At 52.2% G+C, this 22,990-nt stretch overlaps 1 protein-coding gene across 6 annotated transcripts in view; it reads left to right on the forward strand.

Moving 5' to 3' along the window:
- The first annotated feature begins 3,867 nt into the window (after nt 1–3,867).
- LOC141257251 (uncharacterized) overlaps nt 3,868–22,990 on the forward strand; it is a 120,797-nt gene continuing 101,674 nt past the window's right edge. For 4 of the 6 annotated variants that reach the window (XM_073671590.1, XM_073671594.1, XM_073671597.1 and 1 more), the window contains exons 1-10: nt 3,868–4,003; nt 6,773–7,271; nt 9,699–9,809; nt 10,545–10,664; nt 14,607–14,798; nt 17,576–17,659; nt 18,221–18,339; nt 18,594–18,708; nt 19,390–19,461; nt 19,542–19,657. In XM_073671590.1, the coding sequence (XP_073527691.1) occupies nt 6,828–7,271; nt 9,699–9,809; nt 10,545–10,664; nt 14,607–14,798; nt 17,576–17,659; nt 18,221–18,339; nt 18,594–18,708; nt 19,390–19,461; nt 19,542–19,657 (1,373 nt within the window). In that variant the 5' untranslated portion in view covers nt 3,868–4,003; nt 6,773–6,827. Of the gene's footprint in view, nt 4,004–4,094; nt 4,115–6,772; nt 7,272–9,698; nt 9,810–10,544; nt 10,665–14,606; nt 14,799–17,575; nt 17,660–18,220; nt 18,340–18,593; nt 18,709–19,389; nt 19,462–19,541; nt 19,658–22,990 lie in introns of those variants that run through there. The other 2 variants (XM_073671591.1, XM_073671593.1) reach the window with 2 other exon arrangements.

Below are 22,990 nucleotides of genomic sequence, written 5' to 3' on the forward strand. Positions count from 1 at the left end.
GGACCGCACTGGGAGGACTAAGGACCGCACTGGGAGGACTGGGCACGGCACTGGGAGGACTGGGCACGGCACTGGGAGGACTAGGGACGGCACTGGGAGGACTAGGGACGGCACTGGGAGGACTGGGCATGGCACTGGGAGGACTAGGGACCGCACTGGGAGGACTGGGCATGGCACTGGGAGGACTAGGGACGGCACTGGGAGGACTGGTTCCTCTGCTGCTCCTGGTCTTGGTTGATGCTCCTGCACCTGGCACACTGTGACGTCCCCTCAGCTGTGCGCAGCGCTCTGCTTCATTCCTGCTCTTTTTTCAGTTATTGGAGTTTTAGACTCTGGGAGAAAATCCGTCAGGAAGTTGCGGGATCCGACCCCGGATCCCATCAGATGTGCAGATGATGAGCTTTATACAGGGGGTATTATCAGGGGAGCGGCTGCCGGGGGCCTCACTCCAGTGATCGGGGATCCTCGCCGCAGCAGTCAGTGCGGTACATAAACGGTTAACAGGGAAGATGGAAGAAGCCAAAGAGTTAATGATGTCATCAGAAAAAACTTTGAGACGTGAATACTGCGGCGTCTGCCGTACCCGGGTGTAGCGCGCGTTAAGGATGACACTGAAGAGATCACAGTAGATCCCACCTCTTGCCACTAATTGTCAAAGATCACAGCCCGGGAGATCACACAGATCCACCCGCTATTATCTTTTTGTCACAAACCGCTCTCTGCCGCCCCCTATCGTCCGGACAATTGCACAATTGGCTGATGATTAAAGAGAAGGATGCGGCTATTAACCCTACTCGGCCGGTTATTGGAGAATGATCAGTGAGCGTATGGTATATACACCTCTGATTAAAACGCATGAAATATATATATATTATACAGTTGTTCTCAAAAGTTTACATACCCCGGCGGAATTTTTGCTTTCTTGGCCTTGTTTCAGAGAATATGAATTATGACAAAAACCTTTTTCTCCGCTCATGGTTATTGGTCGGGTGAAGCCATTTATTGTGTTTTCTCTTTATAAATCTTAATGACAACCAAACACATCCCAATGACCCAGATCAAAAGTTCCCATACCCCAGTTCTTAATACCGTGTATTGCCCCCTCTAACATCAATGACTGCTTGAAGTCTTTTGTGGTAGTTGTGGATGAGGGTCTTTATTTTCTCAGATGGTAAAGCTTCCCTTTCTTCTTGGCAAAAAGCCTCCAGTTCCTGTAAATTCCTGGGCTGTCTAGCATGAACTGCGCGCTTGAGATCTCCCCAGAGTGGCTCAATGATATTGAGGTCAGGAGTCTGAGATGGCCACTCCAGAACCTTCACTTTGTTCTGCTGTAGCCAATGACAGGTCGACTTGGCCTTGTGTTTTGGATCGGTGTCATGTTGGAACGTCCAAGTACGTCCCATGCGCAGCTTCCGGGCTGATGAGTGCAAATTTGCCTCCAGTATTTGCTGATATCGTGCTGCATTCATCTTTCCTTCAACTTTTACCAAGTTTCCTGTGCCTTTGTAGCTCACACATCCCCAAAACATCAGCGATCCACCTCCATGCTTTACTGTAGGAATGGTGTTCCTTTCATCATAGGCCTTGTTGACCTCTCTCCAAATGTAATGTTTATGGCTGTGGCCAAAAAGTTAAATTTTGGTCTCATCACTCCAAATTACCTTGTTCCAGAAGTTTTGAGGCTTGTCTCTGTGCTGTTTGGTGTATTGTAGGTGAGATACTTTGTGGCATTTGCGGAGTAATGGCTTTCTTCTGGCGACTCAACCATGCAGCCCAGTTTTCTTCAAGTGCCTCCTTATTCTGCATCTTAAAACAGCCACACCGCTAGTTTTCAGAGAGTCCTGAATTTCAGCTGATGTTATTTGTGGGTTTTTCTTTGCATCCCAAACAATTTTCCTGGCAGTTGTGGAAAAAATCTATGTTGGTCTATCTGATCGTGGTTTGGTTTTTACAGAGCCCCTGATATTCCATTTGTTAATCACAGTTTGAACGCTACTGACTGGCATTATCAATGCATCCCAGAAACTCACTCAGCTTTTATGCACACACACTGATTACAAGCAAACAGGTCACAGGTGAGGATGTTGCCTTTAGTAGCCATTCAAACCCATTTGTGTCAAATTCTGTGCAAGTTATCAGGTCAAAATCACCAGGGTATGTGAACTTTTGATCAGGGTCATTTGGATGTTTTTGGTTGTCATTAAAATTTAAAAAGAGAAAACTCAGTAGTTTGACAATAAATGGCTTCACCCGACCAATAACCATGAGGGGAGGAAAAGGTTTTTTGTTATCATTCATATTCTCTGAAACAAGGACAAGAAAGCAAACATTCTGCCGGGGTGTGTAAACTTCTGAGCACAACTGTGTGTGTGTGTGTGTGTGTGTGTGTGTGTGTGTATATGTGTATATATATATATATATATATATATATATATATATATATATATATATATATATATATATATATATATATATATATATATATATATATATATATATATATATATATATAATTACAGGCTGACTGGATTTCTGGTTCTGGTAGCGTATGGCTTCGGGGTGCGGTTTACAGAATAAAAGGAACACAACTATTACATTTTATATTTAACCCAGGTTGGGAGGTGCCGTGTGATGTCTGTGCTTTTGGAGAGGTCGGGGGCACCGTATAATGTGTGTGTACTCCCGGGGAGGTCAGGGGCGCCGGATGATGTGTGTGTGTGTGTGTACTCCCGGGGAGGTCAGGGGCGCCGTATGATGTGTGTGTACTCCCGGGGAGGTCAGAGGCGCCGTATGATGTGTGTGTACTCCCGGGGAGGTCAGGGGCGCCGGATGATGTGTGTGTGTGTGTGTGTGTGTGTGTACTCCCGGGGAGGTCGGGGGCTCCGTATGATGTGTGTGTGTGTACTCCCGGGGAGGTCAGAGGCGCCGTATGATGTGTGTGTACTAACGGGGAGGTCAGGGGCGCCGTATGATGTGTGTGTACTCCCGGGGAGGTCAGGGGCGCCGGATGATGTGTGTGTGTGTACTCCCGGGGAGGTCGGGGGCTCCGTATGATGTGTGTGTGTACTCCTGGGGAGGTCGGGGGCTCCGTATGATGTGTGTGTGTGTACTCCCGGGGAGGTCGGGGGCGCCGGATGATGTGTGTGTGTGTACTCCCGGGGAGGTCGGGGGCGCCGGATGATGTGTGTGTGTGTACTCCCGGGGAGGTCAGAGGCGCCGTATGATGTGTGTGTACTCCCGGGGAGGTCAGAGGCGCCGTATGATGTGTGTGTACTCCCGGGGAGGTCGGGGGCGCCTTATGATGTGTGTGTACTCCCGGGGAGGTCAGAGGCACCTTATGATGTGTGTGTACTCCCGGGGAGGTCGGGGGCGCCGTATGATGTGTGTGTACTCCCGGGGAGGTCGGGGGCGCCGTATGATGTGTGTGTGTGTGTGTACTCCCGGGGAGGTCAGAGGCGCCGTATGATGTGTGTGTACTCCCGGGGAGGTCGGGGGCGCCGGATGATGTGTGTGTGTGTGTACTCCCGGGGAGGTCGGGGGCGCCGGATGATGTGTGTGTGTGTGTGTACTCCCAGGGAGGTCAGGGGCTCCGGATGATGTGTGTGTACTCCCGGGGAGGTCAGGGGCGCCGGATGATGTGTGTGTGTGTGTACTCCCAGGGAGGTCAGGGGCGCCGTATGATGTGTGTGTACTCCCGGGAGGCGCAGTGTGACCTTTGTGCCCTCGGGGAGGTCGGGGCAATTATAAGCCTACAATATCTCCTCCTGTTTTGCAGGTTCCGCACACTATGCCCGCTCCGCTCCTGCTGCTCCGCACTGTGCTGCTCCGGGCTCTGGGCTCTCGGGCGGTGGTGTCCGGGGCTCGGCAGCTGCGTCGGGGGGCGCACTGGGCCGGGGGCCGTCTCTCCCTCCTACTCCGGCGGCTCTGGAGGTATCTGACGTCCGACCAGTTCCGGGAAGCTGTGCTCAGCTGTGTCCTTTTCCTGCTCAGCCTGGCCAGGAAGGTGGGTGAGGGGCCCCAGGGACCCAGGGAGGGGCAGCTGTCAGGAGCTGACTATTAGACTTGGTCATGGATCCTACTGTTCTAGTGACCAGTGACTGATCAGCGGAGACCTGTGAGTCACAGCCTGACCTCTGACTACAGGGAAGAAGCTACAAACTGCAACGTGATCTGTAGGGATTTGCAGGCAGCGGGCTCTGTGGGGACATATTTGGGTTGAGCCTTGTGGGAAGGTGGCGGGCCCTGTGGGGACACATTGGGGTCGGGTCCTGTGGGAAGGTGGCGGGCCCTGTGGGGACACATTGGGGTCGGGTCCTGTGGGAAGGTGGCGGGCCCGGTGGGGACATATTTGGGTTGAGCCCTGTGGGAAGGTGGCGGGCCCTGTGGGGACATATTGGGGTCGGGCCCTGTGAGAAGGTGATGGGCCCTGTGGGGACATATTGCGGTCGGGCCCTGTGGAAAGGTGGCGAGCCCTGTTGGAAGGTGGTGGGCCCTGTGGGGACATATTGGGGTCGGGCCCTGTGGAAAGGTGGCGAGCCCTGTTGGAAGGTGGAGGGCCCTTTGGGGACATATTGGGGTAATGCCCTGTGGGAAGGTGGCTGACCCTGTGGGGACATATTTGTGGCGGGTCCTGTGGAGACATATTTGTGTCAGGCCCCATGGAAGGTGGCGGGCCCTGTGGGGACATATTTGGGTCGGGCCCTGTGGGAAGGTGGCGGGCCCTGTGGAGGTACAGTCCAGACCAAAAGTTTGGACACACCTTCTCATTTGAAGATTTTTCTGTATTTTCATGACTATGAAAATTGTACATTCACACTGAAGGCATCAAAACTATGAATTACCACATGTGGAATTATATACTTAACAAAAAAGTGTGAAACAACTGAAAATATGTCTTATATTCTAGGTTCTTCACAGTAGCCACCTTTTGCTTTGATGACTGCTTTGCACACTCTTGGCATTCTCTTGATGAGCTTCAAGAGGTAGTCACCAGAAATGGTCTTCCAACAATCTTGAAGGAGTTCCCAGAGATGCTTAGCACTTGTTGGCCCTTTTGCCTTCACTCTGCGGTCCAGCTCACCCCAAACCATCTCGATTGGGTTCAGGTCTGGTGACTGTGGAGGCCAGGTCATCTGGCGTAGCCCCCCATAACTCTCCTTCTTGGTCAAATAGCCCTTACACAGCCTGGAGGTGTGTTTGGGGTCATTGTCCTGTTGAAAAATAAATGATGGTCCAAATAGACGCAAACCGGATGGAATAGCATGCCGCTGCAAGATGCTGTGGTAGTAATGCTGGTTCAGTATGCCTTCAACTTTGAATAAATCCCCAACAGTGTCACCAGCAAAGCCCCCCCACACCATCACACCTCCTCCTCCATGCTTCACGGTGGGAACCAGGCATGTAGAGTCCATCCGTTCACCTTTTCTGTGTCGCACAAAGACACGGTGGTTGGAACCAAAGATCTCAAATTTGGACTCATCAGACCAAAGCACAGATTTCCACTGGTCTAATGTCCATTCCTTGTGTTCTTTAGCCCAAACAAGTCTCTTCTGCTTGTTGCCTGTCCTTAGCAGTGGTTTCCTAGCAGCTATTTTACCATGAAGGCCTGCTGCACAAAGTCTCCTCTTAACAGTTGTTGTAGAGATGTGTCTGCTGCTAGAACTCTGTGTGGCATTGACCTGGTCTCTAATCTGAGCTGCTGTTAATCTGCGATTTCTGAGGCTGGAGACTCGGATAAACTTATCCTCAGAAGCAGAGGTGACTCTTGGTCTTCCTTTCCTGGGACGGTCCTCATTTGAGCCAGTTTCTTTGTAGCGCTTGATGGTTTTTGCAACTGTACTTGGGGACACATTCAAAGTTTGCCCAATTTTTCGGACTGACTGACCTTCATTTCTTAAAGTAATGATGGCCGCTCGTTTTTCTTTACTTAGCTGCTTTTTTCTTGCCATAATACAAATTCTAACAGTCTATTCAGTAGGACTATCAGCTGTGTATCCACCAGACTTCTGCACAACACAACTGATGGTCCCAACCCCATTTATAAGGCGAGAAATCCCACTTATTAAACCTGACAGGGCACACCTGTGAAGTGAAGACCATTTCCGGTGACTACCTCGTGAAGCTCATCAAGAGAATGCCAAGAGTGTGCAAAGCAGTCATCAAAGCAAAAGGTGGCTACTGTGAAGAACCTAGAATATAAGACATATTTTCAGTTGTTTCACACTTTTTTGTTAAGTATATAATTCCACATGTGGTAATTCATAGTTTTGATGCCTTCAGTGTTAATGTACAATTTTCAAAGTCAAGAAAATACAGAAAAATCTTTAAATGAGAAGGTGTGTCCAAACTTTTGGTCTGTACTGTACATATTGGGTCTGGCCCTGTGGGAAGGTGATGGGTCCTGTGGGGACATATTTGTGGCGGGCATGTGGAGGTACATATTGGGTCGGGCCCTGTGTGAAGGTGGTGGGCCCTGTGGGGACATATTGGGGTCGGGCCCTGTAGGAAGGTGGTGGGCCCTGTGGGGACACATTGGGGTCGGGCCCTGTGGGAAGGTGGTGGCCCTGTGTGAAGGTGGTGGGCCCTGTGGGGACATATTGGGGTCGGGCTTTGTGTTGGGGTGCCTTTTAAGGGGGTGCAGATGACACTTGGACCGTTGCGTAGTATTTGGGGGTCACAGATTGTCAGTGAGCGTCTTTCATATGAGCACAGTAGATGGTGGTTGAGAGCAGGAGAGAGGTCCGGATTCTCATCATGTACATTCTTTCCTCAGGAGACCACCACGAGCCGCCCGTGACTCCCTGACCAGCAGCATAGCTGCCGCCGCCATGAGGAAGCCGCAGCCATTCACTATCGGAACGAGGCTCTCCACCCCGAAGTGTCCCGATGTGTCGGCCTCTACCACTGACGCCACCTCCAAGTCCTGGCACATCGGCGAGCGGGTGTCTCATTACCTGGCACAATACCCTTCCCCATCACCTGCCCGGGAGGCCGCTCATAGTCCTGTGGCCTGTGTGACAGATGCGGGATCACTGGGGCGCTCCATCAGTAAGATCGCCCTGTCCAGAGAGGCGGAGGGTGCGGCGGCGCCGGGGGATGGGACTGTGGCCCCCCTTCAGCTTCTCGCCAGAACTTCTCTCGGGAACTGTAATAACAATAACAGTCGCGGACTTGAACGCTTCATACCCGAGCCCCCTGATTTCCCGTGTAAGTGGTCCATGAGGGATCCGAGAATGATATTCGGTGCAGAGGAGGGTCACAAGACTGCCAAGGTGAGGGTACTCCCTGAGCCCAGGTCCGCCGCCAAGATGGCCGCCTCTAGGACATCACTGGACATTAAAGGGAATCTGTCACCACATGTGACCTATGTAACTATTAATATGGGCTGACATGTCATAGACTGCTGAGGACGGCGCTCCCTGTCTGCCTGATATCAGACGCCTTGTTGTGGAGAAATCCTCCTTTATCACTTTATATAAATAATGTCTTTCAGGCTCTGGGGATGACGGTGCCTGGTTGATAACTCCAGAGCTTGTTTTACATGAAGGGGGAGTTACCAGTGTGCCGGCTATCTATCTATCAGTGCGCTGTGTGCCGGCTATCTATCAGTGCGCTGTGTGCCGGCTATCTATGAGTGCGCTGTGTGCCGGCTATCTATGAGTGCGCTGTGTGCCGGCCGTTCTCCTGACCTCACTGCAGAGCTGTGTGATTTATACCTGACACGTTTAGCTTCCTAACAGACAGACAGGGTGTAATATTGTTACAATACAGCAGAGCTGAGAGAGAAGACAAGAATGTGTTTGTAAGAAGACGAGGTTCATTTCTGTGTTGTTACTTGTCTCACTGGTAATGCCCCCTTTATGTATAATAATCTCACGAGTTATCGGCCGGGCACCATCCTCCCCAGAGCCTGGAAGAGGTCATTTACATATTGATACAGGATGATTCCTCCACAACAAGGCTTCTGATATGAGACATCCAGGGATCGCTGTCCTCAGCAGTCTATGACCTGTCGGCCCATAGTAATAGTTGCACAGGTCAAATGTGGTGACAGATTCCTTTCATAGTGAGGCACCTGGTGTGGCGGCCCCAGAGCTCACAATATATTCAATGCGGTAAACTAAACATTGTATCAAACTCTGCAGCACGTGGGGGGGTGTGTGATACATTGTTACATCTCCGGGGTCACCCCTAGGATTCAGGGACGCTCGGGGGTGCACTCGGCACACATGTCAAATAGCGGGGACCCCTAACTGTGAGAAGTAGCTCACACCCAGCACGACAGGTGACTTCCCATTACATCCGGAAGTGCAGCTCTGGAGAACAAACTGCTGCCCTGCCAAATCCTAAATAATAGCAGAGCTGTCCACGTGCTGGAGGTGTCTGTGTGCCGGAGGGGTCTGCGCCCTGGCTGGTACTTCTAGCCTCCCCTGGTAGGCGTTGGGCAGAGACGGGTTATTTGGCAGCAGCTTCAGGATGGATGAGGTCACGGTAAGCAGACACCCTGCGATGAGAAGACAGGCAGACCGGGTGGCGGCCGTCCCCCCCTGTATGGGGCGCACCGGGTGGCGGCCGTCCCCCCCTGTATGGGGCGCACCGGGCGGCGGCCGATTATAAGAATCCTCTGCACCCTAATAATAATAATATTATTATTCTGGGGTCCTGTCTGCTGAGATGGTGGAATCCCCTCGGTGACTTCTGCCCTGTGACCCCTGCGCCTCCTCACACTGGACAGTTCTCTTCTTGTGTCCCAAACTCAGAGCAGCCTGACCTCCTCCGAGACGTACGCCCCAAACGATTAACCCCTGACGTCATGAATCTACATCTGTCTCACTGTGCCGCCCTGTAGGCAGCGGCACTATCCTTACAGACGTCCACAGGGGCCACACTACAGTTTGTAGTGTCTGCATCCTCCAGTTACCTCCAGAGCTGCAATCATTATTATATTGTTACATCATGTCTTATCCTCAACAGCAGAACAGTGACTACAGCTCTGGAGGTGGCTGGAGGATAAGACATGATGTAACAGCAGAATAGTGACTGCAACTCTGGAGGTGACTGGAGGATAAGACACGATGTAACAGCAGAATAGTGACTGCAGCTCTGGGGGTGACTGGAGGATAAGACATGATGTAACAGCAGAATAGTGACTGCAGCTCTGGAGGTGACTGGAGGATAAGACATGATGTAACAGCAGAATAGTGACTGCAACTCTGGAGTTGACTGGAGGATAAGACATGATGTAGCAGCAGAATAGTGACTGCAGCTCTGGGGGTGACTGGAGGATAAGACATGATGTAGCAGCAGAATAGTGACTGCAGCTCTGGAGGTGACTGGAGGATAAGACATAATGTAACAGCAAAATAATGACTGCAGCTCTGGAGGTGACTGGAGGATAAGACATGATGTAACAGTAGAATAGCGAGTGCAGCTCTGGAGGTGACTGGAGGATAAGACACGATGTAACAGCAGAATAATGACTGCAGCTCTGGAGGATATGACATGGTGCATATATTGATCTGGGGCTCATCTTGTGGTGGGATTGGGGGATTTTGCTCTAGTCACACCCCAGTCTTTCTGCTGGCGGTTGGGATGGATTATTACTGATAATAAAGGGCGATGATTCTTGGGTGCGGTACGCAGCAGATTTGGTCAGTTTCTGGGGTGTCGGTCTCTTGATGGTCTGGTGTCTCTTCCAGGGTGATGATGGTGAGAGGACGGCGGCGTCTGCAAGGACCCTTCTTATCGGGGCAGGACGATCCGGCGCTGAGCCCCCCGACACCACCCAGCTCCTCCAGGAGATCCAGCAGGTATAATGGCGGCTGCTAATTCCTTCATTGTAGGAGGCTGAGCTACAGATTGTGAGCTCTTGTGCCAATTGCTGCAGAGCTGGAGCGGTGAAGTGGGAAATGTGAGGTGTTATTCCTGTGTGCACAGCTGATATGGGGGGACCCGGCTGTACGGAGGTGGTCTGTGACTAGGGATCAGCCTGCAGTCCACACTGGATACAACTGTAACAAACCCTCAGCTGTGAGAAGCCGAGCCGCGGAGAGACGAGTGTAGGACAGGAGATTATGATCTATTACTCCCTGTTATCAGCCATTACTGGGGAGTGCTGAGCAGAGGACTGAAAAGTCTCCACCGCTCTGGTGACCCCATAACTGCAGAGTCCAGACCTCCTCTGGTATAAACACTGTGCCCCCCGCCGGGGGCTTCATGGCCGAGCAGCTGCTAGCAGCCGTACGTCACCAAGCACAATGCTGAGCGTCGGATGGAGTGGTGTAAAGCCGCCATCGCTGGACTCTGGAGGAGACGTGTTCTGTGCAATGATGGATCGCACGTCTCTATCTGCGTCTGATGGACCTTTCCTGTTCCCCATGACTGTGCCCAGAGAACGAGGTCCACGCAGACTGGGGGGTCCGTAAAGCTTCTGGCGGTGGATGGGGGGGCGCATACTTTTGTGTGTTGGTAATAGACGCTGTATACAGGGCTGCATGTCCTGCTGGTTTTCCTCGCGGTGCCTTCATACTTCTTATCTTCCACAGGCAGAGAGCTGGGCACGATGTAAACGGCAGGACCTGACTGATGGGGGCGACGCCGGCCCCCCGACCCTAATTCAGAGAGACATCCAGGCCTTTGAGGGGAAAGTGATGAAGCTGAGCCAGGTGCGTGCACAGACGCCCCCCGATGACACCCGACTGGTTCTGCGAGACCCCGTTAGGTCGTGCCCCCGTATTCGAACACGAGGGAGCGGTGGATTCTGCAATGAGGAAAAAACAAAACCTGTCTCCCCCTGCGACTCCCCCAAATCACCACTTCTCCTCTGGTGCCGCACTTTCATTGTTGAGAGAGTGTGTGTGTATATATCTTACAGCGGGGACATATATATAGAGCCTTGTAAAAGTCTTCACACCCCGTGAACTTTTCCACATTTCTCACATTCCACCGACAAACTGAAATTTATTTTATTGGGATTTTCTGTGACACAACACAAAGTAATAAGAATTTGTGACGTAAAGGAAACGATACGAGGTTTTCTACATATATTAAAAATATAAATGTGAATATTGTTCTGTGCATTAGTATTCAGCCCCCTGTAGTCTGATGCCCCTGAATAACATCCTGAGTGACCAGTCCCCTCCAGAAGTCACAGAATTAGTACATTGTGTCCTCCTGGGTGTGATTTATCCTCAGTATAACTATAGCTGTTCCATGAAGGCCTCAGAGGTTTGTGTGTAAACATTAGGGATCAAACAGCATCATAAAAACCAAGGAGCCCACCAGACAGGTCAGGGATAAAGCTGAAAACCAAGGAGCCCACCAGACAGGTCAGGGATAAAGCTTTGAAGAAGAGTAAAGCAGAGTTAGGTTACAGAAAATAGCCCAAGCTCTGAACATCTCACGGAGCACTGTGCAATCCATCCAAAAATGAAAGGAGTATGGCACAACTGCAAACCTACCAAGACATGGCCGTCCACCTAACCTGACATTTCAAGAAAGAAGAGCACTAATTAGAGAAGCAGCCAAGAGGCCCATGGTCACTGAGGAGGAGCTGCAGAGATCCACAGCTCAGGAGGAGAATCTGTCCACAAGAGAACTATTAGTCGTATAGTCCACAAATCTGCCCTTTTATGGAAGAGCGGCAAGAAGAAAGCCATAAGAAGTTCCGTTTACGGTTTGCAAAAAGTCATGTAGGGGACACAGCAAACAAGTGGAGGAAGGTCACATGTGGTCAGATGAGACCAAAGGAGAACTTTTTTGGGCTAAATGCAAAGCGCTATGTGTGGTGGAAAACTAACGCTGCACATCACCCTGAAAACACCATCCCCACTGTCACACATGGTGGAGGCAGCATCATGATGTGGGAAGGCTTTTCTCCAGCACGGGCAGGGAAGCTGGTCAGAGGTGATGGGAAGATGGGTGGAGCTAAATACAGGAGCATATTCCTGTGTGTGAACGGCGCAGTCACAGTCCAGACCCAAATCCCAGAGAATCTGTGACCAGACGTGAAAAACACTGATCACAGACGTCTCCATCCGATCACAGAGCGAGAGTGCAAAGAAGATCGGGCAAAATGTCACCTCTAGATGTGCAAAGCTGAAGAGACAGACCCCAAAAGACTGCACCGAGAGGTGGAGAGACAGACCCCAAAAGAATGCAGTGAGAGGTGGGAGAGACAGACCCCAAAAGCCTGCAGAGAACGGTGGAGAGACAGACCCCAAAAGAATGCAGTGAGAGGTGGGAGAGACAGACCCCAAAAGACTGCAGAGAAAGGAGGAGAGACAGACCCCAAAAGACTGCAGGGAGAGGTGGGAGAGACAGACCCCAAAAGACTGCAGCAGAGAAAGGTGGGAGAGACAGACCCCAAAAGACTGCAGCAGAGAAAGGTGGGAGAGACTGACCCCAAAAGACTGCAGCAGAGAAAGGTGGGAGAGACAGACCCCAAAAGACTGCAGCAGAGAAAGGTGGGAGAGAAAGACCCCAAAAGACTGCAGCAGAGAAAGGTGGGAGAGAAAGACCCCAAAAGACTGCAGCAGTGAAGGGTGAGAGAGATAGACCCCAAAAGACTGCAGCAGAGAAAGGTGGGGGAGACAGACCCCAAAAGACTGCAGCAGAGAAAGGTGGGAGAGACAGACCCCAAAAGACTGCAGCAGAGAAAGGTGGGGGAGACAGACCCCAAAAGACTACAGCAGAGAAAGGTGGGGGAGACAGACCCCAAAAGACTGCAGCAGAGAAAGGTGGGAGAGACAGACCCCAAAAGACTGCAGCAGAGAAAGGTGGGAGAGACAGACCCCAAAAGACTGCAGCAGAGAAAGGTGGGAGAGAAAGACCCCAAAAGACTGCAGCAGAGAAAGGTGGGAGAGAAAGACCCCAAAAGACTGCAGCAGTGAAAGGTGAGAGAGATAGACCCCAAAAGACTGCAGCAGAGAAAGGTGGGGGAGACAGACCCCAAAAGACTGCAGCAGAGAAAGGTGGGAGAGACAGACCCCAAAAGACTGCAGCAGAGAAAGGTGGGGGAGACAGACCCCAAAAGACTGCAGCAGAGAAAGGTGGGGGAGACAGACCCCAAAAGACTGCAGCAGAGAAAGGTGGGAGAGACAGACCCCAAAAGACTGCAGCAGAGAAAGGTGGGAGAGACAGACCCCAAAAGACTGCAGCAGAGAAAGGTGGGAGAGAAAGACCCCAAAAGACTGCAGCAGAGAAAGGTGGGAGAGAAAGACCCCAAAAGACTGCAGCAGTGAAAGGTGAGAGAGATAGACCCCAAAAGACTGCAGCAGAGAAAGGTGGGGGAGACAGACCCCAAAAGACTGCAGCAGAGAAAGGTGGGGGAGACAGACCCCAAAAGACTGCAGCAGAGAAAGGTGGGGGAGACAGACCCCAAAAGACTGCAGCAGAGAAAGGTGGGAGAGACTGACCCCAAAAGACTGCAGCAGAGAAAGGTGGGAGAGACAGACCCCAAAAGACTGCAGCAGACAAAGGTGGGAGAGACAGACCCCAAAAGACTGCAGAGAAAGAAGGAGAGACAGACCCCAAAAGACTGCAGCAGAGAAAGGTGGAGAGACAGACCCGAAAAGACTGCAGAGAAAGGTGGGAGAGACAGACCCCAAAAGACTTCAGCAGAGAAAGGTGGGAGAGACAGACCCCAAAAGACTGCAGAGAAAGGAGGAGAGAAAGACCCCAAAAGACAGCAGCAAGGAAAGGTGGGAGAGAAAGACCCCAAAAGACTGCAGCAGAGAAAGGTGGAGAGACAGACCCGAAAAGACTGCAGAGAAAGGTGGGAGAGACAGACCCCAAAAGACTGCAGCAGAGAAAGGTGGGAGAGATAGACCCCAAAAGACTTCAGCAGAGAAAGGTGGGAGAGACAGACCCCAAAAGACTGCAGCAGAGAAAGGTGGAGAGACAGACCCGAAAAGACTGCAGCAGAGAAAGGTGGAGAGACAGACCCCAAAAGACTGCAGCAGACAAAGGTGGGAGAGACAGACCCCAAAAGACTGCAGAGAAAGAAGGAGAGACAGACCCCAAAAGACTGCAGCAGAGAAAGGTGGAGAGACAGACCCGAAAAGACTGCAGAGAAAGGTGGGAGAGACAGACCCCAAAAGACTGCAGCAGAGAAAGGTGGGAGAGATAGACCCCAAAAGACTTCAGCAGAGAAAGGTGGGAGAGACAGACCCCAAAAGACTGCAGCAGAGAAAGGTGGGAGAGATAGACCCCAAAAGACTGCAGCAGAGAAAGGTGGGAGAGACAGACCCCAAAAGACTGCAGAGAAAGAAGGAGAGACAGACCCCAAAAGACTGCAGCAGAGAAAGGTGGTCCTACAAAGTACTGACTCGGGGGCTGAATACAAATGTACAGAACAATGTTCAGATTTATATTCTTATCATAATCAGTGACCGCGGATCATTTCCTTTACTCGTTACTTTATATCACAGAAAATCCCAATAAGATACATTTAAGTTTGTGAAAAAATACACGGGGTGTGAAGACTTTTTCAAGGATCTGTGTATAGATATATACTACTACACTGAGTCTATATATGACATTGCCTTCTTGCTTGTTACGTGATTTACGCTTTCTTGGGCTCATCACTCTCATCATCCTCGTTGCAGATGGCGGACCACATGTGCAGCACTTGTCCTCCCACGGCAGCAGATTTCCACTCCCAGCTTCAGGCTCTGAGGGACCAATGGCAACTGCTTAAGGAAGCAGCCGCCAATCAGAGTTCTGAGGTGGGCGGGGCTAGTGGTCTACAAGAGTTTAATAAGAAGGCGGATGAGCTGGAGATGTGGATGAGGCAGCAGGTGAGATCACGTGAGCGGCGCCCATCCGGGAGTCGCAGCGATGTACAGTACAGACCAAAAATTTGGACACACCTTCTCATTTAAAGATTTTTCTGTATTTTCTTGACTATGAAAATTGTACATTCACACTGAAGGCGTCAAAACTATGAATTACCACATGTGGAATTATATACTTAACAAAAAAGTGTGAAACAACTGAAAACATGTCTTATATTCTAGGGTCTTCACAGTAGCCCCCTTTTGCTTTGATGACTGCTTTGCACACTCTTGGCATTCTCTTCATGAGCTTCAAGAGGTAGTCACCGGAAATGGTCTTCCAACAATCTTGAAGGAGATTTTTCGTTTTTCTTTACTTAGAATTTGTATTATGGCAAGAAAAAAGCAGCTAAGTAAAGAAAAACGAGCGGCCATCATTACTTTAAGAAATGAAGGTCAGTCAGTCCGAAAAATTGGGCAAACTTTGAATGTGTCCCCAAGTGCAGTTGCAAAAACCATCAAGCGCTACAAAGAAACTGGCTCACATGAGGACCGCCCCAGGAAAGGAAGACCAAGAGTCACCTCTGCTTCTGAGGATAAGTTTATCCGAGTCACCAGCCTCAGAAATCGCAGGTTAACAGCAGCTCAGATTAGAGACCAGGTCAATGCCACACAGAGTTCTAGCAGCAGACACATCTCTACAACAACTGTTAAGAGGAGACTTTGTGCAGCAGGCCTTCATGGTAAAATAGCTGCTAGGGAAACACTGCTAAGGACAAGCAACAAGCAGAAGAGACTTGTTTGGGCTAAAGAACACAAGGAATGGACATTAGACCAGTGGAAATCTGTGCTTTGGTCTGATGAGTCCAAATTTGAGATCTTTGGTTCCAACCACCGTGTCTTTGTGTGATGCAAAATAGGTGAACGGATGGACTCTACATGCCTGGTTCCCACCGTGAAGCATGGAGGAGGAGGTGTGATGGTGTGGGGTGCTTTGCTGGTGACACTGTTGGGGATTTATTCAAAATTGAAGGCATACTGAACCAGCATGGCTACCACAGCATCTTGCAGCGGCATGCTATTCCATCCGGTTTGCGTTTAGTTGGACCATCATTTATTTTTCAACAGGACAATGACCCCAAACACACCTCCAGGCTGTGTAAGGGCTATTTGACCAAGAAGGAGAGTGATGGGGGGCTACGCCAGATGACCTGGCCTCCACAGTCACCAGACCTGAACCCAATCGAGATGGTTTGGGGTGAGCTGGACCGCAGAGTGAAGGCAAAAGGGCCAACAAGTGCTAAGCATCTCTGGGAACTCCTTCAAGATTGTTGGAAAACCATTTCCGGTGACTACCTCTTGAAGCTCATCAAGAGAATGCCAAGAGTGTGCAAAGCAGTCATCAAAGCAAAAGGTGGCTACTGTGAAGACCCTAGAATATAAGACATATTTTCAGTTGTTTCACACTTTTTTGTTAAGTATATAATTCCACATGTGGTAATTCATAGTTTTGATGCCTTCAGTGTGAATGTACAATTTTCATAGTCATGAAAATACAGAAAAATCTTTAAATGAGAAGGTGTGTCCAAACTTTTGGTCTGTACTCTATGTGGCTGCAGGTGTCAAGCAAGGTGTGGGAAAGACTTAGTGCAACACAAAGGGAAGAAGGAAACACGTGGCAATTCTGCGGCACCACACAATACTGCAACTCCGTGGAGTCCAGAATTGCCCGTGTGGTCGGGAAGTCGCAGCGATGTGTGTCGCTGCAGGATTGCCCGTATGGTCGGGAAGTCGCAGCGATGTGTGTGGCTTCATGATTGCCCGTGTGGTCGGGAAGTCGCAGCGATGTGTGTGGCTGCAGCATTGCCCTTGTGGTCGGGAAGTCGCTGCAATGTGTGTGGCTGCAGCATTGCCCGTGTGGTCGGGAAGTCGCAGCGATGTGTGTGGCTGCAGCATTGCCCTTGTGGTCGGGAAGTCGCTGCAATGTGTGTGGCTGCAGCATTGCCCGTGCGGTCGGGAAGTCGCAGCAATTTGTGTGGGGCCGCAGGGTTGTCCGTGTGGTCATGGAGTCACAGCGATGTGTGTGGCTGCAGCATTGCCCTTGTGGTCGGGAAGTCGCAGCGATGTGTGTGGCTGCAGCATTGCCCTTGTGGTCGGGAAGTCGCTGCAATGTGTGTGGCTGCAGCATTGCCCGTGTGGTTGGGAAGTCGCAGCGATGTGTGTAGCTGCAGCATTGCCCTTGTGGTCGGGAAGTCGCAGCGATATGTGTGGCTTCAGGATTGCCTGTGTGGTCATGGACTTGCAACGATGTGTGGGAATGCAGGATTGCACTTGTGGTTGGGAAGTCGCAGCGATGTGTGGGGCCGCAGGATTGCCCGTGTAGTCGGGAGCCGCTTCACGTGCCGCAGGCGCTTGACATTCCAGCAACACAAAACCAATTAGAAGAGGTTATGGAAACTTGGGAATGTTTGGAGTTCAGTGACAATGGCTCCTTCCCCGCTGGTCCTCAGACGTCTGCCTGCGGGCGGCCATGAAGGCTGTGCGGTGCAGAGACCCTGCTGCTGTGCGGGAAGAGATGGAGGTGTCCTGCAGCCGTGGAGCCCGGGAGCGAGCGGTGTCAGTGCGGACGTTCATGAAGTGTCTGGAAGATAATGGAAAGCTGTGAGCGCCCCCATCTGAGGGCCAGAGTCGCACGCCGCGCACCGCCATCTTTTTTATACTGATTTCTCTTCACATTTTATGGTTCACCTCGTAATATGCTATGTGTGTGTGTGTGTATATATATAATACTGTCTCTGCAGGAGGAGACCCCTCCTCTCCGTGTCCTCCTGGATCAGAACCTGGACAAGGTGCAAATAAGCCGCAAAATCCTGGATCTGAAGCAGGTGAGAAAAGGGGCGGCAGAAATAATGGCGCCATCCTCAGTGTCCCTTACCCAGACAAGTGCCCCCCCCCGGGGTCAGTGTCCCTTCCCCAGACAAGTGCCCCCCCACCGGGGTCAGTGTCCCTTCCCCAGACAAGTGCCCCTTCCTCCCCGGGGTCAGTGTTGAGGTCAGTGCCCCCAGGATCATCCATTCTCTGTTCGGCCCCTGGGTATGCAGACGTGTGTCCCCCCTTGTTGCAGGGTCTTCTGTAGGTTTCCGTCTCTGGTACGTGGTGGTGTTCTCTCCGCCCTCAGCCCTCGTGCTGAGCATTGGGTACTGTAGGGGTGGATGGGGCCCCTGTCGGTCAGTTACCGTATATATTGGGGGATGGGGCCCCTGTCGGTCAGTATATTGGGGGATGGGGCCCCTGTCGGTCAGTTACCGTGTATATTGGGGGATGGGGCCCCTGTCAGTCAGTTGCCTTGTATATTGGGGGATGGGGCCCCTGTAATAACTCAGGATTTTCCCATGACCTGTAGGGGGCGCCTCTTATCAGTGACGGTGTCTGTGCTTCCCTCCCAGGAGCAGATCCATTACTGCCGTCTGCAGGAGAGCGTCAGCATGCTGGCCCAGAAGCTGGAGAAACAGGGGCGACCGGAGAGCAAGACAGCGTCAGCCCGCCGCAAACACCTCACCCGCATGTACGTACAGCCGCATCCTCCGCCGCCGGTCACCGCTGGCAGCCGCATCCTCCGCCGCTTGGTTGTCAGCCAGGTCTGCGCCTGGTCTCCCCTAATCTCAGGATGTATAGTGGCGGCCATACTGATGGCGGGGGCTCAAGTGGTTATTGCTCCTGTGGTCTCTGAGCTGTGGACGTCCCTCCGTGTCTGTCCTCGCCCAGTCTCCCGGCCGACACCCTGGAGGGTCTTCATTCACCTGTTTCCCATCCTGACAGGTGGCGGCGTCTTCAGACATCACTGCATGAACACGAGCAGAGTCTGCAGCTGGCGCTGGAGGCGGCATCACTGTGGCACCAGGCGGACGCCATACTGCAAGCCGTGGAGGAGAAGGTGAGAGGACGGGGAGCAGCCTCCATCATCCTGCCCTCCATCATCCTGCCCTCCACCATCCTGCCCTCCACCATCCTGCCCTCCATCATCCTGCCCTCCCTCCATCATCCTGCCCTCCACCATCCTGCCCTCTACCATCCTGCCCTCCACCATCCTGCCCTCCACCATCCTGCCCTCCTGCATCATGTCCTCCACCATCCTGCCCTCTACCATCCTGCCCTCCACCATCCTGCCCTCCACCATCCTGCCCTCCATCATCCTGCCCTCCCTCCATCATCCTGCCCTCCCTCCATCATCCTGCCCTCCACCATCCTGCCCTCTACCATCCTGCCCTCCACCATCCTGCCCTCCACCATCCTGCCCTCCTGCATCATGTCCTCCACCATCCTGCCCTCTACCATCCTGCCCTCCACCATCCTGCCCTCCACCATCCTGCCCTCCACCATCCTGCCCTCCTGCATCATGTCCTCCACCATCCTGCCCTCCTGCATCATGTCCTCCATCATGTCTGCTTCATGGCATAACTTTCTCGCATGATAAAAATTGCACGTCTGAGGGGGGCTGCAGGGTGAGGCACGTCTGCGGGGGGCTGCAGGGTGAGGCACGACTGAGGGGGGTCTGCGGGGTGAGGCACGTCTGAGAGGGGCTGCGGGGTAACTATTGCCCCCTCTCTTCCCCCAGAGCCGCTGTGCTGGGCAGAGCAGCAGAGACGATGGAGATCAGGATCTGAGGGCCATTGCCGGCCAGATCATGGTAAGGGAGGACTGCAGCCCCTGTGCAGCGGCGCCCCCCGTGGGTGGTTTGGGTATTTATGGCGGCTTTCTTTCCTTTAGATGCTGGATGTCGCCGTATCTCAAGTGTCCAATCTCCACCCGCTGCTGTCATCCAGAGCGCTGCTCCGGCACCGGCAGGTGAAGGATCGGTGGGCACAGCTGCATCGCACACTCAGGTATGGCGACTGCTCCGCGCGGCGCTGCAACACATCACTGTACACGTAGGGTTAATACTGAGCAATACAATGTGAAAACTCCCACAATGCATCACATCACAGCAAGCACCGTACAGGCACCGCAGCTCTGGTGGTGACTGGAGGATAAGACATGATGTAACAGCAGAATAGTGCCTGCAGCTCTGGAGGATAAGACACGATGTAACAGCAGAATAGTGACTGCAGCTCTGGAGGTGACTGGATGATTAGTCATGATGTAACAGCAGAATAGTGACCGCAGCTCTGGAGGTGACTGGAGGATAAGACATGATGTAACAGCAGAATAGTGCCTGCAGCTCTGGAGGTGACTGGATGATTAGACATGATGTAACAGCAGAATAGTGACCGCAGCTCTGGAGGTGACTGGAGGATAAGACACGATGTAACAGCAGAATAGTGCCTGCAGCTCTGCAGGTGACTAGAGGATAAGACATGATGTAACAGCAGAATAGTGACTGCAGCTCTGGAGGTGACTGGATGATTAGACATGATGTAACAGCAGAATAGTGACCGCAGCTCTGGAGGTGACTGGAGGATAAGACACGATGTAACAGCAGAATAGTGCCTGCAGCTCTGCAGGTGACTAGAGGATAAGACATGATGTAACAGCAGAATAGTGACTGCAGCTCTGGAGGTGACTAGAGGATAAGACATGATGTAACAGCAGAATAGTGACTGCAGCTTGTAATGCACACGCCCGGGCTGAGCGGCGTGTGCGTGTATATGTAGTGATTCCACTGGACCGTGCCGGAGAGTGAATGCCTGGAGGGGCGTAACTAAGTATCCACCCGATCCGACCAGGGTTGCACGACGGCATACGACGCCAGTGCACCAATGAGGAACCGAGCAGAGGGACCAGGTGCTACTCCAGGACAGACCCCGGACACGGCTGTTGACCCACACAGGGGAATACAGGAACAGGCAGGTTAGGCTGGCACACAGACTGCTGGGTATAGGCAGACACCGCTGGTATGCAGACTGGCGGATGCTGGTAAGCACGACTGGTATGCAGGCAGGGAGGTACTGGCAGGTACGACAGGTTGGAGCACAGAGTGGATAGGACCCAGTACAGACTGGGACTCAGGAACAGAACCGCAGATGCGGTGGACAAGCACAGCAGAGTGAGGCCGCCCAGAGCGGCGAGCAAGAGCAGAACAAGACGAGACCGCCTGGAGCGGTGAGCGAGAGAAGAGCAGGACAAAGCCGCCTGGAGCGGTGAGCGAGAGAGGAGCAGGACGAGACTGCCGGAGCAGCGAGCAAAGGGTCAGAGCAGGACGAGACTGCCGGAGCAGCGAGCAAAGGGTCAGAGCAGAGCGAGACTGCCGGAGCAGCGAGCAAAGGGTCAGAGCAGAGCGAGACTGCCGGAGCAGCGAGCAAAGGGTCAGAGCAGAGCGGAAACCGCAGGAGCGGTGAGCAAGGCAGAGCAGAGCGGAAACCGCAGGAGCGGTGAGCAAGGCAGAGCAGAGCAGAAACCGCAGGAGCGGTGAGCAAGGCAGAGCAGAGCGGAAACCGCAGGAGCGGTGAGCAAGGTAGAGCAGAGCGGAAACCGCAGGAGCGGTGAAGCAAGGCAGAGCAGAGCGGAAACCGCAGGAGCGGTGAGCGAGGCAGAGCAGAGGGGACAGGGCTCTGTTCACACGGAACAGACAGGAAGGGAAAGGCAGAACCAGGTACACACAAGATACTTGCAATGAAGTAGCGAGTGGACACCAAACTCACAAACGGGAGTACAGGGACAACGAGTAGGAGTTAGGTGCAGGTTCAGACTCTGCAGGAAAAGGGAAGGTACGAACATGGAGAAAAACAGGTAACAGGCTAGGAGAGTATTCAGACAAGAACAGACACAGCAGCAAGATACAGGAGCGGGTCTAGGTATGCGCCCCCTAGAAGGCGGAACGAACAGGCTAGGAGCGTGTTCAGACAGGAACAGGCAAGATACAGGAACGGGTCTAGGTATGCGGCCCCTAGAAGGTGGAACGAACAGGCTTGGAGCGTGTTCAGACAGGAACAGGCAAGATACAGGAACGGGTCTAGGTATGCGGCCCCTAGAAGGCGGAAAGAACAGGCTAGGAGCGAGTTCAGACTGGCCTGGAAATACAGCCTCCAGGATAGGCAGAAGACAACAGGCTAGAAGATAGTTCAGATAGGACACAGTTCAGACACGGGAACTGATACCGCAAGGCAGGAAACATAGACAGGACCTGGCACATCAGTGACAAGAAGCCAACTGTCTGAACACAATGCTCAGGCATGGATTCCAGGGAGGAGCTGGGTTAAATACCAGGTGACAGACAGCAATAGGCTGAGGACGCACAAGGGGTGTGCCCGCTGCAGCTACAAGAAGCAGGAAGTGATCGGGCGCCGCCCTTAAGCAGCAGAAACTGAGGCAAGCAGACAGCATGGAGGGAAGCCAAGCTAGCAGACTGGACTGGAGATCAAGCGCGTGCTCTTGCACAGTGGGAGTTGGACCACTATGCAAGGACGCCGCCAGGTATGTTACACAGCTCTGGAGTTGACTGGAGGATAAGACACCGTGTAACAGCAGAATCGTGACTGCAGTTTTGGAGGTGACTGGAGGATAAGACACGATGTAACAGCAGAATAGTGAGTGCAGCTCTGGAGGTGACTGGAGGATAAGACACAATGTAACAGCAGAATAGTGAGTGCAGCTCTGGAGGATAAGACATGATGTAACAGCAGAATAGTGAGTGCAGCTCTGGAGGTGACTGGAGGATAAGACACGATGTAACAGCAGAATAGTGACTGCAGCTCTGGAGGTCACTGGAGGATAAGACATGATGTAACAGCAGAATAGTGACTGCAGCTCTGGAGGTGACTGGAGGATAAGGGATAAGACCTGATGTAACAGCAGAATAGTGACTGCCGCTCTGGAGGATGAGACATGATGTAACAGAAGAATAGTGAGTGCAGCTCTGGAGGTGACTGGAGGATAAGGTGTGATGTAATAGAATAGTGACCGCAGCTCTGGAGGTGATTGGAGGATAATACATTATGTAACAGCAGAATAGTGACTGCAGCTCTGGAGGTGACTGGAGGATAAGACACAATGTAACAGCAGAATAGTGACTGCAGCTCTGAGGGTGGCTGGAGGATAAGACACGATGTGACAGCAGAATAGAGACTGCAGCTCTGGAGGTGAGTGGAGGATAAGACACATGTAACAGCAGAATAGTGACTACAGCTCTGGAGGTGACTGGAGGATAAGACATGATGTAACAGCAGAATAGTGAGTGCAGCTCTGAAGGTGACTGGAGGATAATACATGATGTAACAGCA

Source organism: Phyllobates terribilis, unplaced genomic scaffold (assembly GCF_046119375.1).
Source record: "Phyllobates terribilis strain yellow unplaced genomic scaffold, ASM4611937v1 Scaffold_3__8_contigs__length_932513732, whole genome shotgun sequence".
NCBI lineage: Eukaryota > Metazoa > Chordata > Amphibia > Anura > Dendrobatidae > Phyllobates > Phyllobates terribilis.